This window comes from Zalophus californianus, chromosome 3 (assembly GCF_009762305.2).
Source record: "Zalophus californianus isolate mZalCal1 chromosome 3, mZalCal1.pri.v2, whole genome shotgun sequence".
NCBI lineage: Eukaryota > Metazoa > Chordata > Mammalia > Carnivora > Otariidae > Zalophus > Zalophus californianus.
The window spans coordinates 68114599-68138427 of record NC_045597.1 but is presented as its reverse complement, the minus strand read 5'-3'; the positions used below and the strand labels follow the sequence as shown (position 1 = coordinate 68138427).

Genomic DNA, 23829 nt, shown 5'->3' with positions numbered 1-23829 from the left:
TGTTCTCAAGTTATGTGCAGCAAAATCTATACTTACTTATTTTAGAAAGATAAATTTCATATTATTGCCACCAAAAAATGTGACATTATGTGAGGTTCTGTGAGAAATCTCCGTTCAAAATTCTTTCCAGCTTACTATTTAATGCTATTTCTAAAGTGCAGAGAGGGATCTGCCCATTGGTCCTTCTCTAAATGGAGAAACAGAATTATAACTGGACACTATCACTGACAATTTCAAAGAATAAATTGTAAGAAAAAAGGACCAGAACACTCCCTCACATTAAAATAGAAGCAAGGATGCAGCAAAATTTGCTGGGTATGCTCTCTGTAAAGGAAGGTCCAAATCTTCTCAGACATATGAAAGAGAAAAATGTGAATCCAAAGTGATAGTATTTTTTTAAGAGGAAGTAAAATTACATACACTCTTTGACTAGTCTCTAGGCCTCTTGAGAGGGTGACATATCTGCTTTGTTACTTCTCTTTAAAGAGGCCAAATTAGATCCAGTCTATAGAAAGACCTTACTCCTAATTCTGGCAAGAACTGATTATAGGTTTGCCCAAGAGAGGTACATTGGGATAAACTGCCAAGGGTTAGGAGCAGATCAATCCTTGAGGGTCTTTAGAAGTTTAGGTTGGTTTTGCCTAGCCCTGAGTTACAGGTACAAGATGATAGCTTTATCATTTTTGTTTGAATGAGCTCAGTGCAAATTTAACCTTGGTGTGTTCTTAACCATCTCTGTATTCATGCCCCCTCATCCTGTATCACCATGAATATTTTTCTCAATAAAACATAACCACTAATTATTGAGTACCTTCTTTATGGTTGCTGCCTACATTACCTCACTTAATCCTCAAATGAACTATGTAAAGCAGGTTTCATCAACCCCATTTTAGGGCTGAGGAAGCTGAGTCATCCAGTGATTGGAGCTATTGTTTGCTGGCCACTGCTTAATATGCATAACCACTTATCTGAACACCTCTTTCATTTTCTGACTCTCCCCTGAGGGTCCTATTCTCCTCTGCAGCCATCTCTCACTTTCCATATATTCAAGAGTCTGGAGGAGGATTGCCAGATAAAATACAGGACATCCAATTAGATTGTAATTTCAGATAAACAATGAATATTTTTTGTATAAGTATGCCCATGCAATGTTTACAGTAATATTTAGTAATACTAAATATTAGTTGTGGTAATCCTAAAAAGTTATCTGAAATTCAAATTTAACCAGGCTTCCTATATTTTTATTTGTGTAATCCAACAACCCTAGGTGAGCTAGGGTCTTTCTTATGTATTATTGTCCCCTCCACACCAATTTCTCCTTCCTTAGAACCTCTGGCAACTTTGAAATACATGTCTACATATCTTCAGACTCCATTCTCTCCTACCTTTCATAGTAGTAGAAGTTGTCTGTCATGCTCAGGGTCATTGTCAATTCATTGATCATTTTAGTATCTGGTTCACTTTCTTTCTCTGAATAATTATTTCCATTATTATTTTTTTCAGGATTCCATTACCCACACAGATCACAACTCAACACCTTTGCTTCCGATTTTCTTTACCTTCTAATTTCAAACATTTTCCCCCTCATTCCAATTCAACAGGGGAATAGCATAGGGAATGTAGAAGGTTTTGTAGTATTAAATAGGGCTAGGGAGGCCTCATTGAAGAGATGACTTTGAGCAAACACACTGAAAGAAGTGAGGGACCCAGCTCTATTGACACTTGGACAGAAGTAGTCCAGGAAGAGGAAACTGAAGTGCAAAGGTCCTGAGGTAGAAGTCCCCCAGGCTTGTTTCAGAAAGTTTCTTGAGAATAGGGACTATATCTTATAGTTCTTGGTGCTGTTGATTGTGCTCAATAATATCTTGCCCATTGGAATAACTCAGTAAATATGACTCATAAAGCACAATAAATTCTTGTTTAATAAAAGAATGAAAGGGGGTACTCTGATAGGTCATAAAACATATTCTGAAATAAATGCCTGTCCTGTAAGAACTTGAGATCCAATGACAGGCTTCTGAACAATATATAAAATAAGACCATAACTTAACTAAGGAATTAATTTTATGTACAACTAGAAAAGTGCATTTGAGAGGTGCAGTTTGAGGGGCACAATTCAAGTTTTATAAAGGCTTGATATGCTGAATATTTTCCCAAGGATTTCATATTATTCTTATTTTAATCAGAAGGGTGTTCAAACATTCTGGACTTAGGATAGCATACTAACCTCATATCGTCTCTCCTACAGGCCACAGTTCTGTAGTTTTTCATGACCTTTTGATTCTCTTGCTTTCAACCCAGTAAGACCTTTGAAGAATGGAAGTAAGGAAAGAGTGAAGATTAGATTTTATTTTTAGCAATTTATTTTAAAAAACTTTATTGAGAGACTGCCCAGTGAGAAATGCCCCAAGTCGTATATATTCTAGTGCCAAGAACAGAGCTCAACCCAGTAGATATTTTGAAGGTTTCTGCAGAACGAACGAGTGAACGAATGAATAAGCGAACGAAATTCTTTGAGGTACCCGGATTTGAAGCCGGAAGTATTAGAGCCAAATTTCCAATTTTGTTTAGTAATCTCCGGACTATCATGGAGGGTGAGAACAACAAAAATGATTACATAAACAATGAACATCAGTGACTGGGGGGGGGGGGGGGGCACCAACACTGCGGCTAATACTGTCCCCACCCAGCTTCCGTAGTCTTTAGATCTTAAGTCGCGTACGCCACCGGGCCGGTAGTGACGTCACGAGATTTGGAATTCGCGGGAGAACTCGTCTCCGCGTCCGGACGGGGAGAGTGCCCGCGCGCGGGACTTTCAAGCGTCTGACCCCGGGAATTCGAGCAGGCATGAGCCTCTGGGTGGACAAATACCGGCCCTGCTCCTTGGGACGGCTGGACTATCACAAGGAGCAAGCGGCCCAGCTGCGCAACCTGGTGAGTCTGCGGGACGGAGCCGGGGGGGTGGGCGGGGCGCGGGGGTAGGCCTCAGCTCGGGAGTTTCGCTCCGCTGGGGAGTGGGTGCACCGTCCACCCTCTGCAGGAGGTGTTGAGTGCTGTGGTAAAAAATGAAACGGAAGGGGGAAAGAGTGTGGAGGGCGAGGTAGTGCTTGTAAACATGGAAGGCCTCCCTGAGAACTGTCCTCTGAGCTAAGACCTTAAGTGGGAAATTCTCCTGGAGAAATGCGAGGGAAGAGTGGAACAGGTAAAGAGAACAGCAAGTGCAAATTCCTTGAGGGAGGAGTGTGCCCGGCTTGTTCTAGGAACCGCAAGAACGCCGCTGTAGCTGGATAATAGTAGGCCGGCGGGGGAGGTGCAGATTCAGTAAATCCTTATAGGGTGAGATAGGGAGCCATTGGAAGGTCTTGAGCAGAGAACTGACATCATCTGACTTCACTTTTTAAGAGGTTTGTTTAAAATTTTGTTGTGTCAATGCCCTTATTTTCAAAAAGGAAGGTATTAATTTCGGAGGTCATTTCTAATTCTAAATTAGGTTGTATTAGGTCGTCCTTGAGTTTAAGTCCTCATGGAAGATTTTTTTTTTTTCCTTTTCTCCAACCTGATGGGTGTTTTCGTGTTGTAGTTGGTAAAAGTGTCTAATGGCAATGTTTTCCGAAAAGCAAACTGTCAGGAAATGTAGAGGGAAGAAGGGTCTTGAGAAAAATCTAGTGTCTGGAAGCTATTTATCCAGTCCTTTTAAGAATCTAATAGTACTGTATGCTAATGAAAGTGTTTTGCTCAGCTCAGTTTCAATACCCACCTTCTTTCAGAGTTACAGGTACTCTCTGTTAAGTATTTTTTAAAAATAAATAATAAAAACCTCCATTCTCATATGAAAATCATTAGAAAAATTGATAATGTGAGATTGAGAAGCTTTTTTCTTTTTTGATGGTATTCCATCTATACTAACTTAAAATAAATTTACAGCTATATACTTCATGTTTAGACAAATTGTGTTTTCTCAGAATAGCTTTCACTTTGATTTTCTTAGCTATAGGATACATTTTATATTCTATGGCCATCTTTTTGTTGTACAGAATTTGGAGTAAATATTTTGGACAAAAATTTAATATCCTGGTCTTGTGTGTAATAGATTTGCTTTTAAAAAATATCCACCCATTTTATTGTTGAATCTACAACTTAATGAAACTATGAAGTCTTTAAAGCATACCCTTTATTTTGGCTAGATTGAGTTTAAAAAGCAGAGGCAACAAGTATTTGTGAAGCACTTGCTATTTTCCATGCACTGTGTGGGGTAAATTGTTCCTTTCCTTGAAACTTTTTTTTCAGTGCCAGAGATCAGTTTACAAAATATTAAGATTTATTGCAATAATGACTTCTGTTAAGGTACTTATTTCATTTTTCCTGTAATGCTTACGTAGAAGCTTTTGCTCCACAAGATTTTATGGCCTTGAAGTTATGGTTTGTGTTTTCATCATTTTTATACCCTTCATAGCATTACGGCGCCTGGGTGGCTCATTCGGTTGAGCGACTGCCTTCGGCTCAGGTCATGATCCTGGAGTCCTGGGATCGAGTTCCGCACGGGAGTCTGCTTCTCCCTCTGACCCTCTTCCCTCTCATGCTCTGTATCATTCTCTCTCTCTCAAATAAATAAATAAAATCTTTAAAAAAAAAAAAAAAAACACTCATTCCCAAACCTGACGGATCATGAAAGTCACCTGGGAAGCTTTTTAAGTGCACACAGTCTTGTAGTCTTTTGCAGTACTGTCAGTGCTCTACTCCATCCCATTGCTCTTAACTTGTAAGTGCACACAGACTGACTTCCACCTTCCTGGATCCGTGCTTCCTGAAGGCTTTCTTTTATGGACACCCCTAAGCAGACCTGATGCCTGGGAATTAATGCCCTCCCTTAATTCCAAACACTTTCCCAAGCAAGCTTCATCAAAGGACTGATGAGAAATAGCATATCATGCTGCAGCTTCCCCCTCTCTTGGAATGGTTAACGCTGTCGTGTTTTTTTCCACACTGGCTTCAAGAGTATCCCCAGCAGAATTAAACCCCAGATGCCCAGTGATATTTAAGCAGATAATGCACTCATTGGCTGCCTCCCTGACCTTGCTTTACTTCCCTATTCCCCTACAAAGTTTTCCTTTACCTCTCACCCCAAATAAACCAAATACACTCAGTTCTTATCAGAAGGACTATAGAAGCCCAAATTAAGATAGGCATCAATCTTAGAGTTGTTGAATCATAATCTCATGGATGGAGTCCAGTAATTAATTAGTCTTTTATTTTAAAAAGTTCTCTAGGAGATTTTAACAGACTTGGTTTGGAAGTTTTTGCTTTCTAGCACATGGTGTTGTATCCTGCATGTACTGTGCTTGGTATATAATTATATAAAATAATGCCAGGGGAATAATCAACATTTCAGTTAATTTTAAAAATCTCTGTGTATATGTACTCATACATATATATTTTTAAATATCTCCACCGCAGAGATGGAGACACAAAATATTTGATACCTAAAAAGTAGTTTAATTCTACCTACAGTAGTCATTTGACCAGGGAAAAATGCCTCTTTTTTTTTTTTTTACCAGGTGCAGTGTGGTGATTTTCCTCATCTCTTAGTGTATGGACCATCAGGTGCTGGAAAAAAGACAAGAATTATGTGTATTTTACGTGAACTTTATGGTGTTGGAGTGGAAAAATTAAGAATTGAACATCAGACCATCACAGTAAGCATTTTACTTTGAGGCCTCCAAATATTTATAGTAGGGATTTTCAGTCATTATCATATATATTCCTGTGGTCCCAGCCATTGTTGCCCAATGTGTGTTTAAGAATTTCACAGATAACCCAGGTACACAGGATTGAGAGCTACTGTTGTATAGATCTAACTATTAAAGCCAGATCAAAGTCAGTTATGTTAGAAAATATGAGTAACAGGAGATTTTGAGTAAAATGTAGGTGGGATTCCTTTTAGATTATCTAGTGAATCAGTACCTCAGCTGGAACGGGAACTCAAGTCTCTGGAATTCATTGTTCTGAGAGCAATAGTGGGTTTGGGAAGGGAATGATTTTGAGAAAAATTTTGAATATGGAATCAGGCAACTTGGTAGAGACTGGGCAGCTGACTGATTAGAAAAGGAGGCATGAAGTTCTGGGATGTTCAGAGAATTCCCATGATCTTGCCCTTGGCTGAGCTTTCCAGCCTCCTACCATGCAGTGCATTTTCATACTCTCCTTATAGACAGTGTTTAAGATTTAGCTGAAATACCTCCTCTCGTTGTGCCCCCCAATCCCTTTAGAATTAATTTTTCCTTCTACCATCCATAGTTTACACTTTTTAGAGTACTTACTTTGGCCTTGATTATAGTTTTTCATACCTTTTTTTAATTTTGACAAGATTGTGTTTGTTTTGAAGTTATATAGGGAACATGTCCTATTCATTTTTATATCCTTCATAGGCCCTGGTATAGCATCTTATACATATTAGGCACTGAAAAATTGTATCAGTGACTGGATGGTAAGTAGTGCTATTAATGGAATCTTTACAAATAGATTTTCTTTTTTAAAAGATTTTTATTTACTTGAGAGAGAGAGACAGCGAGAGTGGGAACACAGGCACGGGGAGTGGGAGAGAGAGAAGCAGGCTTCCCACCAATCAGGGAGCCCGATGCAGGCCTAAATCCCAGGACCTTCTAATCATGACCTGAGCCGAAGGCAGATGCTTAAGGACTGAGCCACCCAGGTGCCCTGAAGACAAATGGATTTTAGGCTAATGTTGATGAGCTTGTATTTAGACACATTGAGTTTGAGGTGCTGGTGTTACACCCTGATGGGAATTCTTAAAAAGTATGCAGGAACAGGGCGCCTGGGTGGCTCAGTCATGATCCCAGGGTCCTGGGATCGAGTCCCACATCGGGCTCCCTGCTCAGCAGGAAGCCTGCTTCTCCCTCTCCCACTCCCCCTGCTTGTGTTCCTGCTCTTGCTCTCTCTGTCCAATAAATAAATAAAATCTTAAAAAAAAAAAGTATGCAGGAACAAATTTAACAAGAAAAGTATGAGATTTGTGGAAAGAAAACTATTTTATAAAAAGACAAAAAACAAGAGTTGATCAAATGGAAAGATGCAGCAAGTTCTCAGAGGCTTAATACTTTAAAATACCTGTTCTACCCAAGTTACAGTACAAATTTCAATGAAATTACAATTAAAATCCAACATGTTATTTTAGTTGTACGAAATGATCTTAAAGTACATATGGAAGAATACATTTCTGAGACTAAAGTAATTACGAAAAAGATTTGTGAAGTGGGACTTGGGTTATGAGATATTAAATCCTATTGTAGGGCTATTATAATCAAAACAATATTGTTTTGGCTTGGGAATAGAGAATTCAATCAGTGGAACTTATTAGAGAGACCCAAAATATGATGGTAGCTATTTCAAATCAGTATTAAAAACATGAGTCAGCAAGATGTGCCAGCATAACTAGTTCTCTAACCTGAAGAAAATAAAGTTGAATCCCTCTGATTCATGATTTGTAAAGATGAATTCCATATGAATTAAAGCCTTAAATATTAAAATGAAATGCTAATTTCTTAGATTAAATGAACAGCCTTTGGTCGGGAATACCTATTTTTTTTAATAACTTAATAAAAACATGGAAGTGATAGATAAAAATATGTGCTTGTATACATATGAAATTTACAAGTTTGTATGACAAGATTATGTAAAATCAGAAAAATAAAAGGTTGTCAAAAAATATTTGAAAGGAACATATTAGAGAAAAGATTTTACAAATTGACAATGGAAAGACAACCTGGTAGAAAACTGAATGAAAGAGTCTCAAGAAAGAAATATAAGCAACCGATAACATATGTAAAGATGTTTGACGTTTGTGATAGTTGAAGAGAAGCCGTGAGTCTGTTATGAAATTGGCAGAAATTGTGGACATTATATAAAACCTGCAGAAGGGGAATGTTGGGGAAGAGTATTTGTTACCAGTGGAAAACTGATTTGTTAGATTTTTTTTTTTTTTGAAAACAGTCCGGTTATACATATACACACACATATACATAAAACGTGAGAAAATATATTCCCTTCAATCCAGCAAATCTTTTATTGGGAATATGTTACATAGAAATGAAGTCAGTGCGTTAGACATTTGTAGAAGGATGTTAATTGTGGGATTGTTTGAGATGTCAAAAAGCAGGAAACAAAACACCCACCCGTATAACGGCTTGGGGACATCCAAGTTACAGGTTGATATGCAACTACCCTATATCAGTATCGGAGGGTAATTGCCTAGATGTATTGTTAACTAGGAAAAGTAAAACAGAAATAGATAGAATTGCCTCTCTTTTTATAACTCCTTTTTTACAAGAAACACTGACACTCTCTAGAAATATAAAAATACATAAAATATGTAAAAGTATATTTACATATGTATACACACAAGTTCACAAGTTGTTACGGTAAAGTCTGTGAACGGACATATGCAGACCATTTACAGTGATGATCTCATAATGGAATGGTTTGTAGAATTCTGGAGGTAGAGGGAAGAGATAATCATAATAAAAACAGGATGTGTGATGTGACCCAGGTTATATAGAAACATGTTTATTTGCACATAGAGAAAAGAATGGGGTTAATGAAGTTAAAATATTAATTGTATCTAAAGTTTTTGTTTTTATAAAGCATGAATTATTTTTAAAAAACAAATACAGAAAAGAGGAGAAATGGCCAATAAATAAACTTTAAAAACATCTATTTTCTTTGTCCATAGACTCCATCTAAAAAGAAAATTGAAATTAGCACTATTGCAAGCAATTATCACCTTGAAGTTAATCCCAGGTAAGGCTACTATATAGAAATTAAGCCTTTTTTTTTTTTTTTAAAGAGTAGAACCCATTCTTGAAATAGAATCATGTATGGAAGGAAGCACAATATATACCCAGATAAAAGTAATGCTGCTCAGTGTGAAATAGGGAGCCTAGAACCTTTCCACTTCCCCTTTTCTCTTTGACCCTTGAGTCCAATAATTTTAATAATTAAATTTTCTTGCTCTACAGAGCTCAGTGTTTTATACAGAGTACATTTCATAGTCATTAAATTTTTGTTATATTGACTAATTCAGAACTGATGAGCAAAGTTTGTCGAAAAAGTTTGTAATGTCTGGAGTGAATATTTTAGAATGTGAATTAGTGTTATTAGATCTTTTTTTTGCCACTCCTTTGTTTCAGTTTCTTGATTAGAGTATGTTATAATAGTCTAACAACCAATGTCTGTATTATTTATCATGACTAAGATTAGGATCCTGTTGGGAGGCACATTGAAAACTCATGCAGTACTGCTTAATAGTGTAGAAGTGATTGTATTGGGAACAAAGTTGGGTAAAGCTTCAGGGTTGTCTGGGGCCTGATAATGTTCTTTAAGGAGTACAAAATCAAGGACATCTTCAGGCAAAGGCAGCCTTTTTCGGCAGTGGAACAGAGATGAGGATGAACATCCATTTTAAGACTGAATAGATCAGGAAGAATATAGTTATAAGCTACTGTGTACTCAGTAGTAGGCACCGTGTGAGAAGCTTTACATGGATTATATTTAGTCCTCAAAACATCCCTAACAGGTGTTATTATTTTCCCCAGGTAGGTCCAAGAAAATTAAGAGAACTAAGATTGGTGGGAAAGGGTCTTATCATAAAATTAGAAGAAAGTGTTAATTCCATAGCCACAAGGGAAATGTTTTGGATTCTTGACTAGGAAATGATCATAAAAGAGACACTCTAGGTGTATTGATCTAATAGTGAATTGAGACAGATGTGATGGCTGTTTAGGAAAATAAACTAAAGCTGATTGCTTTGCCCTGTTTCTCATTGTGAGTTCCCTGTAGCAAGAATAGTCAATTAGAGATTGAGCTGATTTTTTTCAGGTGTTTGAAATTGGCAGCCTAAATTAACTAGGTGACTTACGTTGGTTTGTGAGTTGCATGACTTAAGTGCCAAAGCAATAATGCGAGTATAAATGACAGGTAATGCTTACAAGTCAGCAGCTTACAGAGTTCTGACTATCTTAAATTCCATTTGCTTGTCCCGTCCTCTTGCTAAGACCCTGAATCAGCTCCATGCTAGTGTTGGGAACAGACCTGTCTAGGCTTGTTCTCTTTCAGACCTTTACTATTTGGGGGATGGAGAAGAAGGATGGAGATTAAATTTCTGTTTCAAGAGTTATTTTCACATTTTGAGTAACTGCAGATAATTAAGATACTTAAGGATTAGTATTGCTCTTTTTAAGTTACAGTAAACTTAATATAAGAACATGTCTTTTGTTTTCAGTGATACTTATCAAACTGTAATTGAATATTAGAATATTGTTTGTTGTATTTTAATGACCCCTAAAATATTTCACTTTGAAAGTTTTGGGAATGTAATTAGGTGTGAATAATTTTGATTAAAATTTAAGATCTTCAATGTTTTTCTTACAAGAACAGATTAAGAATAATATTTTCTAAATAGTTACATCTATATTTACCATTATTTTTGTTTTGTATAGTGATGCTGGAAATAGTGACCGGGTAGTAATTCAGGAGATGTTGAAAACAGTGGCACAATCACAGCAACTTGAAACAAACACTCAAAGAGATTTTAAAGGTACGTGATAAACAGATTTCTTTTAAGGCAGACACTGAAATTGTATGCAGTGAGTATAAGAGGAAATGTAGTGGGAAACATAAATTCCATCTATTTAGCAAATATTTATTAATATCCTGTGCTATGCAAACATATGCTCCCTTATTTTTGGATATAGAAGTGAATAAGAGAGGGGCGCCTGGGTGGCTCAGTCGTTAAGTGTCTGCCTTCGGCTCAGGTCATGATCCTGGGGTCCTGGGATCGAGTCCTGCATCGGGCTCCCTGCTCGGCCGGAAGCCTGCTTCTTCCTCTCCCACTCCCCCTGCTTGTGTTCCCTCTCTCGCTGTCTCTCTCTGCGTCAAATAAAATAAATAAAATCTTTAAAAAAAGAAAAGTGAATAATAGAGGCATGATCTCTGTGCTCATGAAAGTGTATAGCCTAATGGAATTGAATTTTGGTGGAAAGAGGACTATTTGAGCTACCTGTTCGTTATTTTAGAACTAGATGAATAATGAAAAAACACTTTATTTAAAACAAGAAATAACATTTAAAAATAACTGTTCCTGGGACTAAAGTTATATGTTCATTATCAAATATTTAGAAGAAAATCAGCTATAATTTTGCTTTCCAGAGACAGTTACTTTGTCATTTCCTTCCAGTATTATTTATATGCATATATATGTGTACATTCTCATAGAAGATTTTGTGATGATAAATATGCCAGCTTTTAGTACTTTTGCTATATTTTGTCAAATTCTTCATTTGAAAGATAGTCTTTTCCTACCACCAGAAATATTTGGGAGTGCCCTTTATTCCCTGACATTTATCACCACTGTGGTTAATTATTTATTATTTATTTATTTATTTTTTTGCGGTTAATTATTTTTAATCTTTGTCAATTTGAGTGGAAAAAATTGTTTTTTTGTAGTTAGTGTGATAAGTTTTTCTTTTGTTCATTGTTTTTTTTTTTTTTTACTGTTTTGTGAATTGCCTGTGCATATTTCAGCCTATTTCTTCTTAGTTCACTGTATTTCAGAATAAGTTTACATATATCTTTTTTTTTTAATTCCTTCATTTGAGAGAGAGGGAGAGAGAAAGAGTGAGTGTGGGGAGGGGCAGAGGGAGAGAATCTCCAAGCTGACTCCCTGCTGAGCATGGAGCCTCAGTGTGGAGCCTATTCTCAGGGCTCAGTCCCACCACCCTGAGATCATGACCTGAGCTGAAATCAAGAGTTGGCCGCTTAACTGAGCCACCCAGGCGCTCCTTATCTATTTATTTTTTGCCACTATAAATGGAGTCTTATATTTTCTAACCTTTGTATACATATGTGACAGTATTGGCGTTTGTGTCTTAATTCTATATCTTACTATGTTATTACATTCTTTTTGTAGTAGCCTTTCCATTGTTTCTTTTGAATTTTCAGATATATATATATTTATATCATCTGTGAATAGATAATTTTTCCCCTTCTTTCCAATTTGTATGGCTTTGAACACTTTCTCTAACCTAATTATGTTTGCCAACACCTCCAATACAGTGTTAATAGTACTAAAGATAGTGGATGTCCTTGTCATGACTTTGGATGGGGGCCTTAGAGTTTCCCCATTTAGTTATTTAGTTGCTGGATTTTTGGCCTGAGGTGTATCTATTTGATCATAATAAGAAAGTAAGCATCAATTCATATTTTGAGTGTTTCTAACATAAATGTGTGTTAAATTTTTTCAAATGCTGCTTCTGCATCCATGAATGAGGTTTTATGATTTTTCTTCTTCGCTGTATTGGTATCGTAGATTATATTGGGTCTTCTAGTGAAACTGCTTTGTATTTCTAGAATAAAGCTCACTTGGTCATGATGTGTTAATTTTTTAAATATGCTGCTGTTTTCTGCCTACCAAGGACTTATTTTATATCAGTTGGTTTGTAATACTTTGTTAAGTGCTATCTTTGTTAGATTTTGGGATCAATCTCTTTATTTCTATTTTCCCTGTTCTGTTCCATTTGGATTTCTATCTCCAGAATTTCTCCTCATTATGAAGGATTGTCTTGGAAGGGAGCTTCATTTTGTTGTTTTCAGTTTACTGCCCTGTCAAACCTTGTTGCATCCAGGTTCCTTTGCTCTAACCCATAAATTGAACCCCGTAGGTGTTGTTTTCAGATTGGCCCATTGTATTTCACAGTGTGCTCTTGTGGGCGATTTGGGGTTCTGTACTCAAGGCTGTAAAAACCAAGTACACCCCCTCTACTTCCTCCCACACATAGTTCCTTGTTCTCACTTGCTCATATTTGGGGTTTTTAGGTAAAACCTGCCACTTTGTTTTGATATAAATGTTATCGATGAGTCTTTGGTCTTGGAATCTCTGTTTTTATGGGGGAGATTCAGATCTACACTGCTACCACTACCATCTTCTAGAAATAACTTAGTATGATGAAAAATACAGGGGCGCCTGGGTGGCTCAGTTGCTTAAGCCTCTGCCTTCGGCTCAGGTCATGATCCCAGGGTCCTGGGATCAAGCCCTGCATTGGGCTCCCCGCTTAATGGGGAGTCTACATCTCCCTCTGCCCCTCCCCTTGCTTGTGTGTATTCTCTCTCTCTCTCAAATAAATAAATAAAATCCTTAAAAAAAAAAAAAGAAAAAGAGAACAATAGTTGGATTCAGTTCTTACCTACTTATTATTCCTAAAACACCTTAAAGCCAATCCTTTATTGTGGCCAGGTGGAATCTTACTGTGTACATGACCAGGTGTATTTATTGCTTATTGACTATGTCTCTTTCATCAGTATTTTCCAAATTATATTTCTAGGAATGATAAGATTGGTAAGAAATGATAAGGGTGCTCCTGTGATAAAATATTTTGGGGAAATGCAGCACAGTATCTCCCTGTCTTGGTAATTTTTAGTTCATATAAATATAATAAATGCTGCAGTGAATTCTACAAAAAAAGTAACCTCTTTAACTTCATTTAGCGTAATGTTTCTTAGGTTTGGGATTTTTTTTATTTTTTTATTTTTTTTATTTTTATTTTTATTTTTTTTAAAGATTTTATTTATTTATTTGAGAGACAGAATGAGAGAGAAAGCACATGAGATGGGGGAGGGTCAGAGGGAGAAGCAGACTCCCTGCTGAGCAGGGAGCCCGATGCGGGACTCGATCCAGGGACTCCAGGATCATGACCTGAGCCGAAGGCAGTCGCTTAACCAACTGAGCCACCCAGGCGCCCCAGGTTTGGGGATTTTTTTAAATAAAAATAAATTATTGTCACCTACCTTTGACTTCTATATGTCCTTGCCAAAGGAAAGAGTAGTATATCAAACTTAGGATTTCACTCTAATGAGTGAGGAAGAGAAAGAGATAGATATTCAAGTTAAAGTTTGTTTTGTTTCTCCTTGACTAGTGGTATTATTGACAGAGGTTGACAAACTCACCAAAGATGCTCAACATGCCTTGCGTAGAACCATGGAAAAGTATATGTCCACTTGCAGACTGATCTTGTGTTGCAATTCTACATCTAAAGTGATACCACCTATTCGTAGTAGGTGCCTGGCAGTTCGTGTGCCTGCTCCCAGGATTGAAGATGTAAGTCAAGTGAAACTTTTCAGAAATTATTTCAGATTCTGTGAGTACTATGTGTACATCCCTGTCATGTTCATTTTGTAAAAACATAGTGAAGTGTATTAGTAATTCAGGAACATCTATGACCTGGATGCTAACTGTTAGTAGATACATAAACCAATACATATATATATATATAGTAGTAAATGCCAGATACCATTATATAGAAAGTGTGATGGTAAGCTCTGTTAAGAATAATACTGTGTATATGCCATCAGTATTTAGGAAGTTCTTTTTAAGTCATTTTTTACCTTAAGCAAGTAGGTATTATGAATTTTACTAAACTAGTCAAGGACTAGTTATTTAGTGTCTTCTACCTCAAGCTGATTTAATTGGCTTTGGAAATGACTTGAGGTTGGAGGATATAGATTTTGCAAGGAGATTAATGTGAGAATACCTAATTCCTAGTTAGGGGACCAAAATTCGTCTGAAACAACTTAATGTTTTTTTCCTTTATCGTTCTTAATACTTATAAATAAAAATGCAAATTTCTCACAATGAGCAGCTTTCCTGCTATTAATAGATTTTGGGTGATTTTGTGCAAAGTAGGGATAATAGGTGACTGTGACCTTGTGTTGCAAAGTGGTAAAGTACCTTTATTAAAGATTTCACTTATAAACATTTTTATATAGTTAAAAATAGTTTGATATAGTTAAAATTTAATAAAGTTAAATTTTAATAAAGTTAAAAAGGCAGGGCTACCAGGGTACACCACTCAGCATCTTCATGCATGCAAATAATACCCCTGAGTCATGCAGAATTCAGCCTGTGTAGCTGTACTTGGCAGCCCTGTGAGTGGTTTCCTTGTAAAAGACCTGAGGCCCTGTGTGTCTTCCTCACAGGTCCCCAAAGGTGGCTGGCAGGCTTGGAATTTAAACCAGGTCTTTCTCTGGTTGCAGAGCCAGTTGATGCCCCTTCCTTACAGCTAGACTAGACCCCTGGCTTTCTACTTAAAGGAACATGTGAGTTAGGGTAGGGAGTGACAAAAATAAATAAAATAACAAGGGCCTATAAAGATGTTATCAGCAGAATTGCATCCATGTGCTGTTTGACAGATTGCCCAATTTTGTTGTTAACATTTTGTTTGTAGATTTGTCATGTGTTATCTACTGTGTGCAAGAAGGAAGGTCTGAATCTTCCTTCACAACTGGCTCATCGACTTGCAGAGAAGTCGTGCAGGAATCTCCGAAAAGCCCTACTTATGTGTGAAGCCTGCAGAGTGCAACAGTGAGTGAAAGGGGCTGTTGCTGCAGGAAACATTTTGGGACACAAGCTCACTTCCATTTAATTTATTGTGTACTCTTTTTATCATGTAGATATCCTTTTACTGCAGATCAAGAAATCCCTGAAACAGATTGGGAGGTGTATCTCAGGGAGACGGCCAACGCTATTGTCAGTCAGCAGACTCCACAAAGGTAAATAGTATCAAAGATAACCATAAAAGTTTCATCATGGAAATAGTGCAGATGATCTGAGTTTTGGATTGGCTGTTTTATACTACCAATATGCCATTTAGAATTACAGTAAATCTTGTATCTGAACACTAAACTTTCAAAAGAAAAGATATGATTTAATTTTATAAATTTAGTGTTTCAGAATAGCTGGTATGTAGTATCATGGCTTTTATTAAGCTATTGACAGGTAAATATGGAATTTATACATAAAACAAATCTTGGAAGTTTTAGTTTTCCTTTCAGAATCTCAGATGACTTAATATTAGTATGTAACATAATGTGCTTAGTTTTCTAATATTGAAAAGAATAATATATAACTTTGTAATTGATGCATCACGTCCTAGAAAGACACCAGCTTATGAATCAGACTTATATGGATTTTTAGCTAAGATTCTTCAGGTAACTTCATTTTAGAGTTTGAACTTTTTCATTTATGTAATGAAAATACTGTTGTTATTACCCTGCTAGGAATACTTGGGCCTTGGTTGTGAAGAGCAAGATTGTGTGATAATGGTTTGAGAACTAGAAAACTTTGTGCTCATGCATGATGATAAGCTCTGTTAAGAATAATTCTGTGTATACAGCACCAGTATTTAGGAAGTGTTTTGTGTCACATTTGCTGAACAGTTGTTTACATTTATTTCTGTGGGTCTGTTATTCAGTGGTGGGCCATACTGAAAATACTTCAACCATTGATTGATTTATGATAGCTTTGATTGAGAAAGGCAATCTCCTCTTCTCCAAATCAAGAGTGACAGTCTTAAGGCCCACTACCTTTGGGAAGCCTGGAGATTTTTAAGGCTCATTGATGTGCAGTCTCCTACTCTTACTCACTGCCTGTCAGAACTGAGAAACCCTCTTTGGAGTTAAGAGAAGGTAGTTGATTGCTTTAGGAGACAGACTGGACTGAGTTCAACCAGTGAAGTTTAAGCTTCTTGCAAACCCTCTTTGGAGTTAAGAGAAGGTAGTTGATTGCTTTAGGAGACAGACTGGACTGAGTTCAACCAGTGAAGTTTAAGCTTCTTGCTTCGTATGAAAACAATCATGAGAAAAATACACCATGTTTCTCCTCTTGGGGGATATATGTGATAAATTCTAATTTTTATAAAGATGCTTCAAAAGGATTATAACATGAACTCTTTGGCTCCTATGTAGATTAGTGGAGGTGGATAATCACACATAAATGGGTACTTAGTATTTCCTCAGGGTCTGCTTTGAATTCCTATAATTCAGTTATTTTATTTGAAGAATTTAATAGTTTTTATGAAGTGCCAAACATTATAAGTAATCTCTTCAGAAAAGAAACCTTAACTAGGAAAAAGTGTGCATTCCATTTTGTAAAATGTTAAGCTGTGAAGTAATCTCAGCTTTAAGGAGATAAAATTCAAACAAAGCCTGTTTTAGGAGCCTTTTACTTTTGTAAAATATTGCCACATTGAAGATGACTTTCTTGTTTTTTGATTTTTAAAGAAGAAAACTTGGTGGTGGTAGTAGTTGTAGAACTTTCCTACTTTTAAGAGAGCTTGGTACAAGATGTTATATTTGACGATTGCTAGTTGTGTTTTTAAGACTTTAGTTGATTATTGCTTTGCTTAATTCTTCTAGCTACTGCTACCTCTTCTTCCAATTTTCCACATAAGTTTGGAAGTCTCTCAAATAAATTTGTTTAAGAAGAGGTGCTGTTATTTCCTGTGTAGACTAACAGTTGTAGGAATTGATTCCATTGTGTTACATAAAAAGAAAGTTCAGTTCCCAAAGCTTCCAGGTTGACTGGAAATACTGGGAGGGCTGGTGTCATTCTGATTGTTGGCTCACACATTACCAAATGACTGTTTATTATTTTTGACCCCTTAGTCTTGATTCTTGTCTGATGTGTTTTAGAAGAGTCATAATTTTCTAATTTGGATAGCAGCGAATATTTAGCGAACAATTAGTATGTTGGTTCTTAATACTGTGATATCTCATTTAAGTTATAGAACAGTCCTATGAAGAACACTATTATATCATCTTTATTTTGTAGATAAGAAAACTGCTGTTTTGGGAGATTGTTGCTTATTCACAGATATTCAGTTAATTAAGAATCAGAGTTCTGTAATACCATGTTTCTCTGACAGAAGAATTTGCACTCTTTATCACTTGCAATCCCCAAGAAATAATGACACAAACATAGAAAATGTAGAATATGTCCATTTTTAAGAAGCTAAGTCACACTAGAAATGAACTCAGACTAAGCTGAGATGCATGTAACATACATGAGATGAACACAGCATAGTTATAGCACACTTGTAGAGGGAAATAGATCCCGATTTAACTCTTCAGAAATAAACTATATGCATAATTGTTAAAATAATTTCATACCATCTGTCATTTGTGTCTGTTTCTTACTTTTTAATAATCAGGGTTGCTGTTTGTTTTTGAGATCTACTACCATGGCCAAGAAGGATCAAGGGCTTTGGAGTCAGACTTGAATTAAAATTGTGCCTAACTACATGAGTGTTAATGGACACTTAACCTCTTTGAACTTAAGTTTTCAGTAAAAGAGTGGTGTTGTGAAGTCTAAATAGCATACTGTAGTGAGTGTCTTACAGGGGAAGGGGTTAAATAAATGCTTTGACAGACATTGGAAGGGTATGGATTTGGGAGTAAGGCAGATCTGTTCTTAAATCATGGTTCCACTATAGTCAATTTTGTGAGGTTACTTAAACTATCTGATCCTTAGTTTTTTCATCTAAAAAATGGAGATAATGCCCCCACTCAAAGCTAGTGTGAGGACTAAGTTGTTACAGTGTCTTGCACATAGCAGGGGCTCAAAAGATGCTAGTTTCTTTTTTCACTTTATTTACTTTTATTGTGGCACAGCTTCCTACTCTTAGGGTCCCTGGAAAAGGATCTGAACTTCCACTTTTAAGAAGTCTTTGATGAATCACTTCTCTGATCTGAAATATGGAACATCTGTGATATTATTTTAGTAAAGATTCAGAACAGTATTTTCCCTTTAGGATACTAAGTATATATAGGGAGATAAAGATAATTGTTTTATGTGTATTTACAATTTTACTTGTCACTTCTTTCTTTCTGTTTTAAAATGTCATATGTATATTTCCCTCCTTACCCTTTTCTCTCCTGAAACTGTTATAAGAAGGGCCTAGAATTAAGAGCTCAGAGGTTGGAATGTTCATACTCACTTAGGTAGCCTGATTCTGTGCTTAATCTATGACCTCTTGCACTGCCCTTTCTGTGACAGGACAGTTTGTTTCTTTGCCACACTGCCTTTTTTACTTAGCAGTTGAGATAGTAGCATATTTTACATATCATGCTTATATTCTCTCTTACTTGTATAATTAGTGATTGTTTAATCTTTTCATGACCATTTTCTAGATGTCTGAATATAAATGTCTGACTTTAAAAGAGTTCTGAACATTTTTAGAGAAATGAACTGAAATTAGGAAAAGCTTAAATGTGTATCTTAAGTATGATAAGCCATTTAAGAAAATGTCTGTATTGGATTGTTGTTTAACTCATAAAGTAAAACAGCACAGTAGGAACTTGAAAAAATGTCTTATTTTCATTATAAAATATTAATTATCTTGTTTTATTTAGGCTCCTTGAAGTTCGTGGAAGACTTTATGAGCTTCTAACTCATTGTATTCCTCCTGAAATAATAATGAAGGTAATCTGATTTCAGATCTTAAACCATTTATAACCATAAAATTTGGACTTTGGGTATGTGATCACAGGGCTTTTGCAGTACTGAGACACATTGTCATTTCTTTCTATCCAGCTCATTAATTCAGATATTTATTGAGCCTCTCCATTGTGTCAGACACCATTGGGGGAGTGTTGAAGAAGACTGGGGAGGGCCTGCTTTCAGACAATTTATATTTTAATGGGGTGAAATGGGAGACAAGAAGCAAAAGGGTTCAGAATGTTGTAAGTGCTAAAAGGAAGTAACAAGGTGAAATGATAGTAATGGAAGTTGGGCTGTGGAAGGTCAGTGACAGCTTCTATGAGGAAGGCATGTTTAAACTGAGACTTGGAGGATTAAAAGAAGAGAACTGTGTAAATAGATGGGAGCAAGTACATGTGACCCTTGAACCTTGTGGGGGAATTAAGTCCCTGATCCCCTGCATAGTTGAAATCTGCATAGAACTTTTAACTGCCCCCAAATTTAACTACTAATAGTCTGCTGTTGACCAGAGGCCTTACTGATAAACAGTTGATTAACACATTATGTGTATATATATTATACACTGTATTACAATAAAATAAGCTAGAGGGAAAAAAACATTAAGGAAATCATAAGGAAAATACATTTATAGTACTGTACTTATCAAAAAAAAAAATCACAGTTCAAACCCATGTTGTTTAAGAGTCAGCTGTATTGGGCGCCTGGGTGGCTCAGTTGGTTAAGCAACTGCCTTCGGCTCAGGTCATGATCCTGGAGTCCCGGGATCGAGTCCCACATCGGGCTCCCTGCTCGGCAGGGAGTCTGCTTCTCCCTCTGACCCTCTTCCCTCTGGTGCTCTCTATCTCTCATTCTCTCCCTCTCAAATAAATAAATAAAATCTTAAAAAAAAAAAAAAAAAAGAGTCAGCTGTATTTCAGACAGTGATGTTTAGTGCACATGGGGAATGACATTAAAGAAATTGGCGAGTCTGGACTATGTAGGATTTTGTGAGGCACAGCTTTAGGTTTGGTCTTTTAGCCACCTAGCCAGCTGTGTTGATTGACTTGGATATTAGAAAATGGAGGGTTTTTGTTTGTATTTGTTAAAATTACATGGCAATACTTACATGAAACAATTCATACTATACTAAATTTAAAAGAAAAAAGTGAAGGTCCACCCTTCCATTTCCACAAGGGTAAGTAAGCACTTTGAACAGACCTATATTCTAGTCACATAGAAATAAGCCCGTATGTATGGCATTGTATGTGTAGTTTCACAAAACTTCACTGTGTTCTGCACTGTGTTTTTTTTATTCAACAGTGTAGCATGAATGATGTTTCGTGACAGTATGGATTTATTTTATCCTAGTGGATGAATGGAATTTCATTGTAGGACTATAGCATAGATTTTCAGTATGACCCTGTTGGTGGAACTTCAGATTGTCTACAGATTATTATTGTAACTAATAATGCTGCAGTAAGCATCTTTGTACTTATATCTTCACACCCTCAAGTTGGCATTTGGAATATGATTGATAACTACCACATTTTTATATTATAGAAAGGGTATACAATTTTTTGTTTTTCGATGAGGACCACCATTCCATATAAAAGAATTAAAGATTTCAGAAAGCTTATTCAGCCTTTTTTTCTTTTTAGTGATTGCTTTTTAATTACAAGTTTCTTTTTTCAGGGCCTTCTCTCAGAACTTTTACATAATTGTGATGGACAACTGAAAGGGGAAGTGGCCCAGATGGCCGCTTACTATGAACATCGTCTACAGCTCGGTAGCAAAGCCATTTATCACTTGGAAGCATTTGTGGCCAAATTTATGGCACTTTATAAGAAGTTCATGGAGGATGGATTGGAAGGCATGATGTTTTGACATCTTGAGGTCTATCCTTAATTCTTCCTAATATTTCTCAGTATCAGCATTTACATTCAGTTTATATTGGAAGAGCTGCAGGTAAAATAAACTAACTTTACTTAATCATGTCTTATTTGTGGGTTTTTTTGGTAATAATTCCCCTGTGAATTATTATTATAATCTTAAGTTAAATAATTGCTCCTTTGTACTAAAGAAGTATATTGAAAAGAGACAACTTAGAAACTTTAGAGTCCAAAAACATGATTTTAATGTACTTTCACAATTTGCTATCCAAGTATGCAATGCTGGTCCTCTCATTTTCCATTCATTCTCTCTTCTGTTGGAGGAAATTTACCACATACAAAAGCAGAGATTATTTTCTACCCTCCAAGGGACCATTTTTGGCCATAGGCACATAACTCTTCGCTTGGCAGGTCATTACCTTTAATCATATTTTCCCTCAAGAACTGTATTTTTGCAGGAAATATAAGGATTAATTTTGAAATGTAATAGCATGAGTATGAAGAAAATTGTTGGAACCATTTCTTTTGAAACTACAGAAATCCAACTTTTATTTCAGTGATTCAGATTTGGTATTAGGTTGGCTACTAAGTATGCATGTTTTCATTAAATGCTTGAGGTTCCTGAAGAACATGTGTCATGTGGTTCACAGCAAAGGTATATTAGTATAGAAATTACTCTTTGAACAAGTACATTTTTCTGTCATTGATCTATCCTTTGGAACATTTTTTCATTAGAAATTTGGTTCATGGAACAAAGTTTGCTTAACAGATTTGTATTACAGGCTCCGAACAGTTTCTTTAATTTGGGGCAACAGAAGCATGACTCCAAAAAAAGCTAAACCAACAAGGTGAAATAAAAGATTTTAAGTTTAAATAAGTTAAATTACCTCTGTAAGGGTAACAGGGAGACATGTTCTTCCAGCAGTTAGTAATAAACAGGAAGTGTTTAATTGACAGACACAGCTGCACACATACAAAAAGCCTAATACAATTTTAGACTTATGGGAAACTGTTACGGTCAAGAGAGATGATGATTGCCTTTCTGTGTTTGTTTTGGTGGTACTAGTTAGCCCCAGTTGGCAGTCCCAGTCATTGAGGGGTTTATATGCCAGGGGGAAAGTGAGATTTGGGAGAGCTAAGAAAGTTTTAATTTGGAAAAAAGAAAAGTAAAAATATGGTGACTGTCTTTTAATGTTTAGAATAATGCACTTGGAAGCGTTAGCAGTCTTATAATTTGCATATCTTTAGAGCAGTGCTTCTCAGAGTAGAATCCCTGGGTCAGCACCAGCATCACTTGGGAACTAAGAAACACAAACTCTCAATTTTTATTCCACATCTACCGAATCAGCAACTATGGGAATGGGCCTCAGCTGTCTTTGTGTTGTACCACTTCTTCAGGGAATTCTGATGTACGCTTAAGTTTGAGAACCACTGCTCTAGAGAATGTATACTTAGGATCAATGGGCATAGATTAAAGACAGACAGTTGGAGGTAAAGAACAACTTTCTAACAGTGGCTATCATAATTGTTTGGCAAGCTTGAGAGCTCCTTATAAACAGGAAATGTTCAGGTGGAGAACTAATGGAGAATGCAATGCTTACATATGTTAGGCATTGCAGTGGGAACTTTCTATGTATTATTATAACCTTACATCTTTAGGAGCTATTGTTCTATAAAAATAAAGAGGCTGAGATTTAGAGAAACGAAGTATAATTTTATATAATAAAACATGCCCATTTAAAGCCTATGATTTTTGACAAACATATTCAGAGTAGCCACCATCCCAATCAGGATACAGATTTCATTACCCTAAAAAGTTTCTTACACATTCCTTTGTGGTCAGTCCACCCCTATCCTGTCCCAAGTGACCACTGATGTGCTTGCTGTCATTATAAGTTAATGACATGCTGTTCAAGAATGTAGAGTCAAACACTGTATCGTCCTTTTGTCAGGCTTCATTGAGAAATAATAATTGAGATTCCTTTATGTTTTTGAAACTTAATGTTTCCTCTATGTTTTTGAAACCTAATGTTTCACTAATTTTAATTTTTATTGACCAGTTTGTATATGTTTTAAACCTGTTTACTATTGATGGACCTTTGGGTGTCCAGGTTTTGATTATTATAAACAAATTTGCTCTGAATAGTGTTGTATAAGTCTTTTTCTGGACTTACTCTTTTCATTGTCTTGAGTAAATATGTAGGAATAGAATGACTGGACATAGGATAGGTGTATAAGTTTAACTTTTAAGAAGTTGCCAAACTGGTGGGAATGCAAGCTGGTACAGCCACTCTGGAAAACAGTATGGAAGTTCCTCAAGATGTTAAGAATAGAGCTACCTGACAGCCCAGCAATTGCACTACTAGGTATTTACCCCAAAGATACAGACGTAGTGAAAAGAAGGGCCATATGCACCCCAATGTTCATAGCAGCAATGTCCACAATAGCCAAACTGTGGAAGGAGCCGAGATGCCCTTCACAGATGAATGGATAAAGATGTGGTACATATACACAATGGAATATTACTCAGCCATCAGAAAGGATGAATACCCACCATTTACATCCACATGGATGGGACTGGAGGGGATTATCTTAAGTGAAGTAGGTCAAGCAGAGAAA

At 36.4% G+C, this 23829-nt stretch overlaps 1 protein-coding gene across 5 annotated transcripts in view; it reads left to right on the top strand.

Moving 5' to 3' along the window:
- The first annotated feature begins 2721 nt into the window (after positions 1–2721).
- Positions 2722–23829, top strand: part of RFC3 (replication factor C subunit 3) — a 32675-nt gene continuing 11567 nt past the window's right edge. Inside the window, exons 1-9 of one of the 5 annotated variants that reach the window (XR_003519166.1) lie at positions 2724–2934; positions 5556–5693; positions 8747–8814; positions 10512–10609; positions 13983–14164; positions 15291–15427; positions 15517–15615; positions 19255–19324; positions 21014–21286. Coding sequence is in view for 4 of the 5 variants with exons in the window: in XM_027589938.1 (XP_027445739.1) it covers positions 2848–2934; positions 5556–5693; positions 8747–8814; positions 10512–10609; positions 13983–14164; positions 15291–15427; positions 15517–15615; positions 19255–19324; positions 21014–21205 (1071 nt within the window). In the remaining variant the exon portion in view is untranslated. Of the gene's footprint in view, positions 2935–3015; positions 3203–3235; positions 3405–5555; positions 5694–8746; positions 8815–10511; positions 10610–13982; positions 14165–15290; positions 15428–15516; positions 15616–19254; positions 19325–21013; positions 23357–23829 lie in introns of those variants that run through there. The other 4 variants (XM_027589938.1, XM_027589940.1, XM_027589941.1 and 1 more) reach the window with 4 other exon arrangements.